The sequence below is a fragment of the Priapulus caudatus genome, unplaced genomic scaffold (genome assembly GCF_000485595.1).
Source record: "Priapulus caudatus unplaced genomic scaffold, Priapulus_caudatus-5.0.1 Scaffold398, whole genome shotgun sequence".
Lineage (NCBI taxonomy): Eukaryota > Metazoa > Priapulida > Priapulimorpha > Priapulimorphida > Priapulidae > Priapulus > Priapulus caudatus.
Genome location: NW_014577459.1, coordinates 100,537 through 116,578, shown reverse-complemented (window position 1 = coordinate 116,578; position 16,042 = coordinate 100,537). Strand labels below are relative to the sequence as shown.

The following is a 16,042-nucleotide window of genomic DNA, read 5'->3' as shown; positions in this document are numbered from 1 at the left end:
GTGTGTGTGTGTGTGTGTGTGTGTGTGTGTGTGTGTGTGTGTGCGTACGTGCGTGCGTTACGTGCGTGCATGTGTGCGTGCGTGCGTGCGTTACCTTCTACGTCTACTTCTACGTCTACTTCTACGTTGTCTCACTTCTACGTCTACTTCTATGTCTACTTCTTCGTTGTCTATATCTACGTCTACTTCTACGTTGCCTACTTCTACGTTGTCTACTTCTACGTTGTGTTTTTTTCTCGATATCTCACACGCGGCGCGGCCAACTCTCCTAACGACGACAGCAGTGACACCAAGCGGTCGTTTCGCGGACGAGCGTTCCCCAATGAGCAACGAGCTGTGTTAATGATAGCACGCTAATTGCAAATACGGAGAGAAACTCTTGTGATTTTCTGATGGAGATACAGAGACTGTGGTCAGACGATACTTACGATATTGGACGGTGCATTATATTGCTGCTCTGCCGACTGTTGTTGTCTGCTGACTCTCTCACCGGCCTGCTATAAATCGATAGCAACAACGCAATCACATTAATTGATTTCGCATAACAACTCTCTCTAATTCATTTTTATCTCGGAGTACGTAAATTACTGTAAAATTCGGACATAAATAACCTTTTTTTCGTTTTGAAGTTGAAATCTGCTGTTGATATGAAATTAATGTTTTATTCACTGATAGACTAGCAAAACAGTAAAGACAGAAGTGGCACATAAATAATTCGTGCAGTTACAACGGTTGGGTGCACAGGTTAGGTAAATACTGTACGTATGGTGAAAACCAGGATAACGCATCCTAGCCAGTCAATCTCGTGCATACTTAGTATAACATAAACGGTTATAGACACTATAGACAGATGAACAAACAAACATGAAAATAACAAAACTACGTAACAACTACATTTTAATAAAAATATTACATAATCACTATATTATATCATAACCATCTGCAACATGAAGCATGGACCGTCTGGTACATGTCCGAAAGCAGAGTGACAGATTTTGGTCGGGCAAAACTAAGATTGTATTATACACATCATCGCACTTGTTTACCAGACGATGTATTACGCAAGACAGACGCAGAGAGTGATTGAGTTAAGAAGGAGGCTGGCCGGTAACAGTCGAAATTAGTGAACAGTACAGTATACCTACTGGCGGCAAACGGCCCACCCTAGCAACAAGAACGGAGTCTGCCTCCCCACCGCCCTAGCAACAATGACGAAGTCTGCCTCCTCACCGCCCTAGCAACAAGGACGAAGTCTGCATCCCCACCGCCCTAGCAACAAGGATGGAGTCAGCCTCCCTACCGCTCTAGCAACAAGGATGGAGTCTGCATCCCCACCGCCCTAGCAACAAGGACGGAGTCTGCCTCCCCACCGCCCTAGCAACAAGGACGGAGTCTGCCTCCCCACCGTCCTAGCAACAAGGACGCTGCCTCCCCACCGTCCTAGCAACAAGGATGGAGTCTGCATCCCCACCGCCCTAGCAACAAGGACGGAGTCTGCCTCCCCACCGCCCTAGCAACAAGGACGGAGTCAGCCTCCCCACCGTCCTAGCAACAAGGACGCTGCCTCCCCACCGTCCTAGCAACAAGGACGGCGTCTGCCTCCTGATCGCCCTAGCAACACGGATTGGGTCTACATCGGATTGTGAGAGTGGAGACGAGATCACTAATTATAAAGTGTTATCTTTTTAGAGAATCAATTTGGATGTTCTGCCATTATTGAATCATTACGAAAATTAGACAATGTGACGTACAACACCTATTTATATGATAAAATAAGCCTTTCGCTGTTCTACTTCACTGTAAAGGACGGTAATTTTGAAGGGTATATTTTCATAGGTCTCTCCTAGGTTCGATTCTCATCCTCGACAATGAGTCACAAACAACGGCTGCTGTCAATCTCGATCAGCTATGAAAATGGTTATTAATACTGCATCTCATCTTCCTACCCTGCACCTGACCTACACATAAGCCTATCGCTAACAATGACCTTGCTACGTTATTCAAGGACATGCGTAAGTGAATGGCCACTTAACCTAGGTATAAGCCTATTTCTATCTGTAATTATATCAAGCAACTCTCTAATCCTAATCCTATCATCTAACCCCACACTTCTCGTGCGCATGATTAAGAGTGAGGAGGAACGTAGCATGACACATACGTAAAAAGAATCTACCGTACTTGCTAGAGCTTCCCTTCTTAAAGCTTTTGTACCGACTTGAATAGACGCGTTGCGAGTACCCTCACCGAAAAGATATGCCTTGGTTGTTATACTCACACGTTTACCCGCGCCAGAGATATATATATTATATATATATATATATCACTTACACGTGCATTCTTGTACGCCTCTACACATGACACCATCATATCCTTGCAATAGCAAGACATCTCCGATTCTCCTTTTCTTCCGTAACGGTATTATCACGAAATATCAATAGCGACTGCTCGTTGACCGATCACGTTGTTGCGTTCGCCATATATTGCAACGTCACGGGTATTGTCGTGCGAACCGTAATTCTACACTGTCTGTATTGTTTACGTGGATGCAGTCCCATCAAAAACCGAATGCTCGGGACCGTTTAAGAAAATGAAATGCACACACTTTGGGTTCTCATGGACGTATTTGCTACGTGGAAACGTTGTATTTGCTACCGAGGAACCTGGGCACGGGGAGCCCTGCACCTGTGTGCAGCAGCGCGCTACCGTAGTGATTTACAGCACAGCAGTCAGTAAGTGGAACCCCGCCCGGCGCCTTGCAGCCACGAGCGCTCGTCCGATAAAACCATCTTTAAACGGCTGACGCCTAACACAGCACGACATCGAAATCTTTCAATCGAACGCCGCACATACGCAATTCATGTTACTATTATATTGTCGAGAGAGTACCGTGTTTTACGCCACGTAACTGCAAATTCGGTTAACTCCCGCTGCTTTCCTTTTTTTGGGGGGGCTGATATCATTCCCGATTGCCGATTTAAGACGCGCCCAAAACCCAACCCAGGAGTTTTAATGTCGTCTGTGCTTAGTAGGTGTGGTTTGCTGAGTATGTACCAACCACGGCCCAGTCAGTGTGATAAATCTAGCGGGATGCCCGTGGGCTGCAACCATCACGTCTCCAGAATTTCAGGAGCAGCAGTATTTATGGCACAGACGAGCTCGATATAGATTACCTATACTCAGTGAGAACCGAATCCATCTTCATTAGATGCAGAGAGAGAGACTCAACTCGCATTTTATGTTGCGCAGAAACTCTCTACGGTTCTCTCGCATGTATTTACTTCTCGTTATCCGGGACAACTGCGGGTAAATTCATTAATTCGTGATTCCCTGAGAGAAGCAGGCGCAATGCGACCATTTTTTGCCGATAAAAATGCGATTGCGACAAACCGAAAGTGGAAATCACAGTCATTATAATAATCCGAATTATAATCGATATACTCACACACGTTTATAAACAAAGGGCTCAATTCTCCTAATGCTTAACATTTAACCGACTTTTTTTAATTCCCTGGCTGGATACTCACACGAGTTTATAAACAGGTGGCTCAATTTTTGTAATGCTTAACACTTAAACGACTTTTTAAACCGAAATCCCTGGCCTTGAGAAATAATTTTCAGGTATTTTCCTGGCACGCGAGTGCGCGGGAACGTGTCAGACATCGTGGGTGGTTTACGCTGCCACTATAGACGACTACGAACACTGACACATCGCATCGCACACCTAATCAAAGCCAGAAGCAACAGAAGCGCTAACGTAAAATGATAGACGTTATCAGGGCTCCCAGTAGCCATGTTTTTTTTCTGGCGATGTTCCAAGGCAACTTCTTTTTAGAATGAGTGTTTAATGTCTATAGACTGATTCACTGCGAATGTTCAAAAACGTTCACTCGCTGCTGAATAGTAAAGAGAGGGAGTATATGCGCACACACGCATGAGGCATTAGTTAGAGCTGTGCCACTGTTCTGCGTCGGTAACTCTGCATTCAGTCATGACTCCCCAGCGGGTGTACAGCATTTAGTGGCGGTGTAAACGCTTACTTAATGATAAGGAATTAGGAAAGAACCGGAAAATAGACGCGTTTCTAGTTGCTAGCACTCGAATAGGTGAACAGCCCAGGAGCGAAGAGCACTCGCCTCCCTCGTCTTCTAACACTTTACGGTGAATGTTCCCGCGTCTCAAGAACGACAAATGAACATCACGTCGACGCCATGATTATCTAAACTAATTTTTCTGTTAGATAACTTCTGTTATTTATGGCATCATTGTATATGAGCACAAAATAGTTATCATATGCTAAGATTACCCATAAATAACCGAGGGCAATACTCTCACATTAAAGCATACATATAAAATCCCAATTTATCATTGTATCAAAGCTATAAATTAACCCACGATTCGTTGACGCGAACCATAAAATAATGACAGGTGATGTCTTGAAAAAATAGACGTTGTGGCGTATTTCATCTAGTCTCCACGCACATTAGTCTACAAATTCTAATCAGTGTCACTTCTGATGCCGCAGTCGTACTAATTATGTTCGTTAACGCATTCCAATGACGCTGGGAAAACTATGTGTCTCTGTGGTCATTAGAGTGGTTATATATTGCTGGCATAAGCCGTATATGTGCCGTATACGCTTAGATTTATGTTACTGCTATATCATAGCTGCTGTGTGCTCGTACATATATGCTGCTGGTATGTACACATTGCTGCTATTGTATAGCGTAGTTATCGTAATGTTGTACACATATGCCGCTATTACAGTATAGTTACGATATGTTCGTACATTATATGCCGCTATTATAGTATAGATACTCTATGTTCGTACATTATATGCCGCTATTACAGTATAGTTACGATATGTTCGTACATTATATGCCGCTATTATAGTATAGATACTCTATGTTCGTACATATATATGCTACTACTCTAACATAGCTACTGTACGCTCGTGTATATATGCTGCTACTTCAGTATAGTTACTGCATACATATCAGGAGTGTATAATAGGGTTATATACACTCCCTATTATACACTCCTGATACATATATAGTTACCGTGCACATATATGCTATCGTTACAGCATAGTTACTCTGTGATCGTATAAATACGCTGCTGCTACTATATGAATAGCTACTGTATATGATGGCTCGTGTTGTAGAGATAGTTGAGACCTCTGGGAGGTTTCTTCTCGGTCTACTGAGCTGCAATTCTCCCTTTTAAGCTCGTAAATTGTGGAATGCAATATGCGCACAGCTTTATTACTCTTCTAGCTAAAAAAAATCCTCTCCCATTTATTAAGGAATTGCATGTGATTGCTCGTAGCAGCAAGTTAACGCACTCAAATATAAACACGGTCAGAGACGACGAAGCAGTATACATAAGCAAAAGACGGACGTCTAGGGCGTATATTACTCCAAAAACTCGTTTTCGAAGACGGGACGAAATTCGGTCAAAATGTCGATAGAATAAACCTATTTGCAAAATAAACAGACGATGATATTTGCTACACTATGTGTGTTAGTGTTTCTGTGGCACTGACTGCCGCATGCTATTCTATCGAGTACTTTCATTAACCTGATTGGCTCCGGACAGGTGGGTATATATGACAAATGGCTTTCACTACCCAGTGGATTATTGTGATTGGAAATGACAGCTGTTAGACAGAGATGTCATGCAAGAACGTCGTTGCCAACCAGTGGTCGCACAATAACTATGGTTATTGCATTGCACAATAACTATGGTTATTAGCAGACCGTGCCGCATTACATATTCACAGTATGAAACAATGCGATTAATACACCTATAGTTAATCATTTCGCGCACATAACAATATTAATACTATTTACAAGAATTCCTATGCGGTTAAAACCCGGGCATTTCCTACCGTTCGTGAGTATTATTAATGCATTGCGGACAGAATATCTAAATTCTACACGTGAACTTTTAGCTCCACACTTGCTACTACTCGTAGAAGCATTCCCCATTGAGTGAACCTACCACACGGACACCGGGAGCTGGGAGCGGTTGTCCCTTCGCCCACTTGATGCCATCAACTTGCAACATACACGTAGATCGCGTTGGCGGACCCATGACCTTTACACACGGCCAACCTCACTGTTACAAAGTTACAAAGTAGATCGTGTAACTATATAAACTTCGAATAAAACCCCACGTCATCCCCCCCATTCACCGCGTCCCCCACGTCATCCCCCCATTCACCGCGTCCCCCACGTCATCCCCCCATTCACCGCGTCCCCCACGTCATCCCCCCATTCACCGCGTCCCCCACGTCATCCCCGCATTCACCGCGTCCCCCACGTCATCGTTGCCCACGAGAGAACTATCCAGCAATGCATCATCAGGCAATGATCTCAGCTATCCTCACAGCGAACGACGACCCTCCTGTTACGTTATGATGACTAGTCGGTGTTGCCGTAAAAACATCCGTGCAAGAACCGACGAGACAGCACCTTCAGGCGGAAATCTTCACCAGCATATGAGAGCTCAACAACAATAATGGCGGATCACGTAATAGTAGTCATGAGTAAGGAATTCCGGCTACCTTAGAATGGTGATAATTTCTTTTTGTTATTATAAGAAATTCTCGGTGAAGTGTCAGTGTCTCACATCAACCGTAACATGCTAAATACTAACAATATCACGTTCTACCACTGACCCATGGAAGGGTTTAACTCGAGAAAAAAAACGAATATCGTTCACTATTATGCGGAGGAGGCTGGAAAAACCAATTGATAGATATAGATGATCCTATCAACGTTGCAAGTAAAATGTGACCTTTTGAAATCCTAGATTAAAACGAAGGGACAAGGTGATGTCAATAATGACCTAGTAAATATTAAGCTTGTTCCTATTCCCAGACAGAATATAGCATATTTTAATTCGTAAAATGGCGTATATTTGCCATTGTACTTCGTGTGAAATAATTCATCTATATTTTAACCTCCCCCAACTTTGCCAAAAGCACGTCGCCTAAACAAACCTTGCCGACCACGCCCACCCAGCTCGGTCCCTCCCTCCCCAGCCCTTTTCACTAACTCCTCGATTTATCCACTCAGTGCGAGAGAGCATCGTCAACACTATAACTCCCTGTGATGAATATCTATCCGCGCGTTCAACACAACTATCTCTAAAATAGCGCGCTACTCCGAGCCGCGTCGCTGCGTGACGCAATGCCGCGTCGCCGCGTGACGCAATGCCGCGTCTGTACGTGACTGAATGCAGCGTCGCCGCGTGACGCAATGCAGCGTCGCCGCGTGACGCAATGCAGCGTCGCCGCGTGACGCAATGCCGCGTCGTCGCTCCGTGCAGACGAGTACAGCGCACGCAGAGGAGACGTCGGCTCCGACGACGACGAAACAACCGTAGCAGCGCGTTAATCAGCACATCACTTGCACGTATCAGTGAAGATCGGCCCGCAATCCCGCCGAGCAAGAAGAAGGGGATCGTTGAAGATTTCTCACTTTCGTCACGAACCGCAGCAGCACCGTCCGTCGCTCGCGCTGATCAATCACACTATACACGCGCACGTTCAACAACACAGCTCAAACATACGTACGCCCCGCGCGGAAGCCGTGTGTCCGTCAGCCACCGCGCCTTCACCACCACGGCATACGTATACATACCCGAAATACGGGCCCCGCTGGTCTGCCTGCGAATCCCGTGGAGAAACTGTCGAGGAGAAGGAGAACTCGGGATGACACCAGCAGCAGCGCTACAAAGCCGTGATTGAGGGGAAGGAAGCCGGAGACAGCTAGCTAGCTAGCAGCAGCACTGACACGCACGCACACGTGTTTCCCCGTGCTCACGCACAGCCCGCATTCCTTACCAGTTTAAACATAAACACGTGGCGGAGCGATTTCGCCCAAAGGCATCGGCCAATCAGAATGGAACGTTGCCAAAATCATCGGCAAATTAAAGAACGGTAGCGGGGTAATATAGCAGACGATTACGCGCCACGTAAAGACCGGTTGCAGGCAGCGCCCCGATTACACATACCCACGATCCTCTCGTGTTTTAAAGCGCTATCATGTGATTACTATAATGTAATATATGTATAATGTATTACAATACGAAGCACACTCTCGCGCACACACGCACGCATGCACGCACGCACGCACGCACGCACACACGCACGCACGGACGCACGCATGCACGCACGGACGCACGCACGCACGCACACAAACACGCCCTAGAATCGGCGACGCTGCGAGGCGTTATAACTATAAGGCAGCGTAATATTACAAGCAATAAAACTTTGCGGAGACGGATGACTGTCGCTGACCTTAGCCGCTGCCGCCGCTGCTGCAGCCGACATACTCATATCATCAATGCAGTGGCAACCATGCAGCCGGTGTAACGCGCCCGTATAGTAATGGCACGCACAGATACGCAGCTGCACCGCCTGTTTAGTGTATTATTAATAGCTAGCTTTGGTGACACAGCGCGCCCCAGCTAGTTAGACCCTCCTAGACTGCTGAGGCTTGACCTAGGTTACACTAACGTGTCATGGCTTCCTGACCTCACTGTATAGTGCACGTGTTAGCTCTAACGCGTTAGTTCTAATGCGGCGCCTATCAAACGTACGAACGGGGCAGAGGAGGAGTGTTCCGTACATAGAGTGGAACATTTATAAGCTGATAGAATTGCAGTGCTACGGTGCTATCAGGTTAATCTCGATTTCGGTTTATGACTGGCGTGCAGCCAGTAACGGCAGCGGAGACACGCGTCATGTGGTGAACAGACTCCGTCTTACATGACTACATACCAATATATATAGGGGCGCACGACTAACAGAGACACTTAGAGAGAAACAGTGAGAGACGGTGAGAGAAAAATGCAGAGAAAGAGCACGAGAGGGGAGAATAGATACCTTCACATCATAGATCTATGGCAGATTAGAATGACGCGCGGAGCACAAATGCATTTCGTTCTTTGTGTCTAACATGAAACCAACAGAATAAATGCCAACAGTAGAATACCAGAACAGCTAAACGATCAGAGTCACAACCATATCTTCTCCCAGCCGCACCAGTCGACACGCGATTCCCTTTCACCACCTGAAAGCTGACTCCTTTACCCCATACCTAGCCCGACCTCTATTTCTATTCTATTCGTAGCTATCTCTAGTTTGCCACGTAGTGAGAAGCGAGAAGAGAACTCTTGGCTATCCTCTGAAAGCTGACAGCTTCATCCCCATACCTAGCCCGACCAGGCTCTACGACTATTTCACGCCGTAGGAGTGACTTCTACTGTCTCTATTCGACACTATTTCGCCACGTAGTGAGAAGCGGAAAGATAACTTGTGGCTATCCTCCGAAAGCCGACTGCTTCATCTTCTACCGTGCTCAGTGGGCATCACGCGTGGTGAGTCGTACTCCGGTCACCATGACTACTCTATGTATACTACACCATGACTACTCTAACAGACGCGCTCACGTGAGTGGGGACGGCAGGGATGAGTGGGATGGATGAGTAAGTGGTCTAGATGCACTTCCTCACGCAGAGTATCATAGCGTGCAGGCCGAGGGCTAACGGGCGAAAAAACAAACCTCCCCGATAGAAAAAAAACTCATAACAAAGACGAGGACTTCCTGCCGCAAAAACCAATAAGCGAACGTCTTGCGTTTCACACCCACTCCAGTGTGGTGTGGCGTAGATAGTAAGTATGTACGATACTGCCAACTCTGCTGCCAACTCTGCTACACGCAGCCGACTCTGAGCGGGTCCCGCTCCCGGTCCCGCTAGCCCTGCGATGCTTTCGTTACCAGACCACGAGGAAATGAACCGAGCCACCAACGCTGTATTGCTTGCAGACGAGCCATCTCTATACGTATCGCCGCCAGCACGGTAAGGATCCGGCGACCTACCCGCTTTATGTTAAGGTGCCAGCACTGAAAGATGCTGTCAAACCAGACCAGACCTGGCAGCGCTGTGCAAAAGATGCAGCCTCTCTATTAATTTCTGCTGTGCAGTTGGTGCTGTACGCGTTAACGACGAATATACGCAACCGTTGTGACGTCGCTCAACGAAAATAACCACGCAGTCGACGCCGACGCGTTAAAATACGCGAAGAAACGAACGTAAACTGTTCGCTAGCAGCTGTCCTACGTGTCGCTCCTATGTAACTCGTTTATCTGCACTATATCACACGCCATCTTGATTCGGCGACCTTAGACGACCCCGCTATTGCCTGAAGGTCTGCCGTACACACGCACGCACGCACGCGCTCACTCACTGATGCACGCACGCATGCACGCACGCACGCACGCACGCACGCACGCACGCACGCATGCACGCACGCACGCACGCACGCATCCACTCACGTATGCACGCACGCACGCACTCACTCAAAGACGGGCACATGCACGCGACCGCACACAAACACGAACACAGACACATGGAGGAATGTCTATCCTTGAGGCGCAGGGGCTTTCTTTCAGGGACACACACACACAGATGGCCGCCTCAACAACAGCTTACAACTCCTACCACATGTGAGAATGTCAACCAGCTTGTAGCTTGCTTCTGCCGATCTCTCAATAACTCCCAACAATCAACAGCTCCCCGCAGCACGCAACAACCGAATGACACGACCGCCTAGGTTTCTGTCGCAATAAATCTCCTTACAACTGCCTTGCCTTTATTGAAAACAAGTTTATTGGTACTTTCGCATTATGCATCCATCACAGACTCGTGATGTTGCTGCAATACGCCTACGGCGCGCTAGGTTGTTTTGCCGCTAACTTCCTGTTTCAAAAAATAAATGATGAATACCAGCATACTCATCCTTCGTGTATATATATGCAGGCACCACCATTGCACCCGGTTTGTGATATTTTCTGAATTTTACTCGTATCTTCACATATCGTAATTAGATGTTTTTAATATAATAAAATACTACGGTGAATTCTATTCCTCCTAACCCAGGCCACAAGAAAGAAGCACAAGGTCTGAAATCCCGGTCATGAACTTTCGTTCGGAAAAGAAACGAAGATAGCAGCGATACGTCTTTCATTTATTAATCGATGAAGGCGAATACCTATACAGATTGGCGCCATGGAAACTGAAGCTAATTAGACTACATCAACGTCACAAACGTAACCGATGCGGAATAGCAGCAATACAGGCGCCAGGATGCGATGTAACAAACCCGCAAGTGAGCACGAGTTCTTCCGACGAACGACCTCGCCATGAACCGATCGTGAAAGGTCGACCGCGGTTACAACGTGCGCATGCGCAGCTGATCGCGAGGAATCCGCGCGGAGACAATAGCGCATTCGCGCTCGCTAGTCAAAACAAAGCCCTACGTCACGCCTACGTATGATGCTACGTCTGCAAACTAGACGAACACGCTAAACGTAAGCACAAGCCCCACACTCTATGCCAGAGAAGATAACGCTGCATGTGAATTTACCCCCTCCCTCCGCGCGCGCGCGGGGTGGTGAAGGAAGGAGTCAGCAGCCATGAAGTGGCATTATCTCCCCATCCACACGAAGCCAGCCTGCACGGATTCAACGCGATGCCACCATCTCGACAAACCGCCCGTCGCCACGACCCAAAACACCAGCTGTCATATGTGAGAAACCAACAGCGAGGAATCTCTCTCTCTCTCTCTCTCTCTCGAGCACTTCAAACCGCCGCCGCTCTCCTTCCTCCTCCTACTGCTCTTCCCTGTCCGCATTCCATCCACTTCGCTCACCTGTGACCCCGCGAGAGACAGTCCGCAGTCGTTTATTTCCTGACGGCGGGCCGATATCAAAGTCGCACAATCCACTCACAACAGGAAGGAGAGTTGTGGAAAAATAGCAGGGCCACTCAAAGCTTAGAAATACGATCCGCGGCTCAGATATATATAGCGGGCATGAGTAATGATGGGGCTATATATGGAGCAGGAGGGGGAAGCGCGATGTGGTGGTGATGGTGGTGGTGGGGTGTATGGGAATGCAGCTGATGCGAGAGCGATGCGGAAACAGTCACGGGACCAGACGCAGGTGACGCAGAATCACGCAACCGATGGGCAAGACCGACAGAATCGTGCCAGCCACACTTTGCATCTGGCTTGCAAAGATGCGCCATGAATGAGACTGACTCCGGCGCCTCGTCCACCACAACATTATGAGTGCTTGCGGACTGCATTAAGTAATTATGAACTCTTGATGCACTCCAGTCTACAATGATTCCGCGCTAGCCTGGTTTCCACATACGCGGACGCGGGTTCCGTTACTACTAATTTCAAGTCACACTCATGCAGCTATAGCTCATGACAATTATGCATCCTGATTGATTGCAAAATCAACTCAAAATCAACAATCAGTGTACTCTCTCTGTCTGTTTCTCTCTCGTTCGCTCTTTCTCTTTCTCTCTCTCCCCTCTTCTCCTCTCGCACGGCACGCGTCGGAGGCCTCTCTCTCTCTCTCTCTCCTCTCTCTCGTCGTGTCTCTCTCTCTCTCTCTCTCTTCCTCTCTCTGCCTCTCTCTGCTCTCTCTCTCTCTATCTGCTCTCGGCGGGGGGTCTCTATCGTACTCTCTCTCTCGCACGCACGCGTCCTCTCTCTCTCTCTCTGCTCTCTCTCTCTCTCTCTCTCTCTCTCTCTCTCCTCTCTCTCTCTCTCTCTCTCTTCTCTCTCTCGTCTCTCTCTCTTTCTCTCTCTCTCTCTCTCTCTCTCTCTCTTTCTCTCTCTCTCTCTCTCCTCTCTCTCTTCTCTCTCTTTCTCTCTCTTTCTCTCTCTCCCTCTCTCTCTCGAGCGCGCGCGCTCTCTATATCTCCTTCAATCTTTACATGGCTTCCTATTTACGATAATAGCTGATCGTCTAGCATATTGCATCATCGCAACAGATGAATTAATAGAAATAAAATTAAAATGATATTTCTTACAATAATATGTGTATGTCAAGGGTTATGCAAATGAAGTCAGGACCACGGATAATTCGGATGATCTATACTGTTTTATTATATATTGCCACGTACTATTCCGAGCAACAGTCCGCACACGAAACATGCCCTCCCCTCCCTTCCCTCCCCCCCTCCCCGAACATTTATAAAAAGACTTCATTTCACCAAATAGGAAATGACAAAATTCTTCCCAAATCATTAATATCCGAAATGTCGAGAACGAAAATGGAACTGCAATTCCTTTTAGAAAGAAATTCGAGTCATCGGCTATGCATAGCTGCGTATAGAAGCTCTTGGTAACATTGGGGGACATTAGACATATTTGTTACGGCGGGCACGTGTAAGTAATTTATCTTGTAAATACCAACGCGGGGTTTATGGCGTCCATCTGCTCGCGGTTTGCGCTTATTTCGGCGCGCACAGTTTAGGTGAGGGACGCACTCGCGATGGCGCTAGTGTGCACTGCAGACGATCTATGTCGTGGTCACGTGGGTGACCCAGAGTACATACGTACAGCATCTGCGCCATGGAATTAGAAGCTGTATTAGCAATTAGGATCGCTGCTATTTAGAATTAAGACACTGAATTAGACGCGGTATTAGAATTAGACGCCTTTAATTAGAATTAGACGCTGTATTAGGAATTAGCACGCCTGATATTAGAAAACAAGACACTGATTTAGATCGCTGTATCTAGAATTAGATCGCTGTATTAGGAATTAGACGCTGAATTTAGAATTAGACGCTGGTTATTAGGAATTTACGACGCTGTATTAGAATCAAGACACTGAATTGAGACGCCGTGTATTAGAATTAGACGCTGAATTAGAATTTAGACGGGCTGCAATAAGAAATTAGCACGCTGTATTAGGAATTAGACGCTGGTTATTGAATTAGCACGCTTGTACATTGGAATTAAGTCGCTGTATTAGAATAAGACACTGAATGTAGAACGCGTGCGTTATTAGAATTAGACGCTGTATTAGAATTAGACGCTGTATTGGAATTAGACGCTCTGTTAGAATAAGACACTGGATTAGACGCTGTATATATTTGCTCTACTGGAGATGATTTTAACAGGATGATATCTTCAAGAGCTATTAATAAATTTTTTACATTTACTTTTTTTAACGTTTTTTAAACATTTTTTTACCTTATTATTAATACCTTATATTAATAGGTATTATTAGCTATTGATATCTTTCAGTTAGAGAGATGGGGTGTGATGGGGTGAGTCAGCGGGTTGGGTGGTGCGTGGGAGAGGTGATTGGTCGGGTTGATGGGGGATGGTTAGTCGAAGATAAGGAGAGATAAATTAAAATAAAGCTGAACCCGTATTCGCGGAATATAGTAACAAATTAACGGGAAAGCCAAACGTAGCAAGCAAAAGTCAACTACTAGACCATTATGTCATAGACCATATGTCCGGAGTGTATAATATAGACATACATTATATCTCTATATTATTATACACTCCTGGTAGTATATGTCAAGCCGTTGATTTTGTTACTCATGCCTGCTAGTTAGATCATTCGCAGTTCGTTACACCCGCCCATCTAATAAATATCTGCGTGTCCCACATGACAAACTTGTCATTATTCATTCCTGCGTATGTGTATCTGCTAGATTCTTGTATAGGAGCTGCATATAACTACAAGGAGAGCCCCCAAATGAGCCACGTCAGCTTTGATGCCTAGATGCTAGACTGGCTCCACGAGCCGTTGTTGGATCATTGTGGGAGCAACGGCGTAGACGTTTAGAGTCAGTCTATACGTGACCCCTTATTATTATTACTGATGATGGTTCCTCGATGCGAGCGCCATCATGCGGAAGCCTACCAGCTGGCCGCAATTTATAGCAATGTAAAATACACACAATCATAGAGTGGACATTAGCCCCTGGGCCGATTCCCCGGTGGTTCTCCTGTATAAACAACAATAATTCATGACAAGTGCAAACACTCGAGCATTACCTTTTGGAGCGTGTGGGGCACCCAGGGGGAGGAGGGGGGAGAAGTGGATAAACGACGAGGAATACAGGGGACATAAAGACAACGGTGGAGAGGATAACATGTGGGACATGGAGATGCTGAATTATGTGACAGCGGATGACGTAGAGAGATAACGAGCGCACAAACTAACGGTCGCAAATGCAAGGAGGATTCACCCCGATTGTGTAGATATGTCGCCATGAATGGACAGCGATATCACCCCGATTGTGTAGATATGCCACCATGAACGAGCGGAGGCGCCTGCGTAAGAGAGCACATAATTATAGGTATTATCGCGTTTCTCCTAAAAGAGCAGTGATGTCGCTGTAAGAGAGCGGAGATCCGATCACGTTCCCCTCTGTACGATCATCGATGTCCGCCATGAAAGGGGCAAAGATACGATCCGCATTCTCTCGAGCCAATAGGGACGACACCATCGTGAAAGGCTCCGTCGCATGAATGCCTGCTACGTCCAACGCGATTGGCTGACCCTAAATTAGATATACGCCTCGTGCACGTTGACAAACGCGCTGGGGGGGGGGGTTGCGTGAACGTGCGACTGGCTGACATCATGAGCGATCGGGTGAGGCGACCCAGCGTGTCTGCTGTCACGAGAAGAGAGTCACGTCACTGCGGTCCTCTCAGAACTCCGCGACACCGTAGTCGTCTGCGATCTGTTGTTACGTCATCGCTAGTAATCGCGCAAGACTCCGCGTCGCCACCGATACCCACGTCGGCACCCACGTCGGCATCCACGTCGGCATCCACGTCGGCATCCACGTCGGCATACTCGCTGAGTGGGCTGGAATATGGAGAACTAATGTGAGGTAGATATGGAAGCTGTCTGGTGATGGTGGTCCTGCCCATGATGGAATTGGAAGCTTGTTTGTTTTGGAATTGGAGCCCCAGTCTGGACTCAAACAAAACCACAGCTGAGAGATGAAAATCTGGCTAGCCTGGCACCGAAGTCGCGGGTTGTCAGGCCTCTATTAAGGGCGGCTACAGCAGCACAAGCAACTGTTGGCTACATCCATTTAATTTTATTGCAATTTTATGGTCTCCAAAGTGCCACTGAAATGTCGCGGCAGCTGTCATACAATTACACCTTGTAGTTTGACCAATGTTTCCGACACAGAAA

The 16,042-nt window shown here is 46.9% G+C and overlaps 1 protein-coding gene across 1 annotated transcript in view; it reads right to left on the bottom strand.

The window, feature by feature from the left end:
• LOC106809942 overlaps nucleotides 1–16,042 on the bottom strand; it is a 58,800-nt gene that overhangs the window by 20,415 nt on the left and 22,343 nt on the right. The window contains exon 3 of the mRNA XM_014813180.1: nucleotides 429–497. Coding sequence (XP_014668666.1) covers nucleotides 429–497 — 69 coding nt within the window. The remainder of the gene's footprint in view (nucleotides 1–428; nucleotides 498–16,042) is intronic.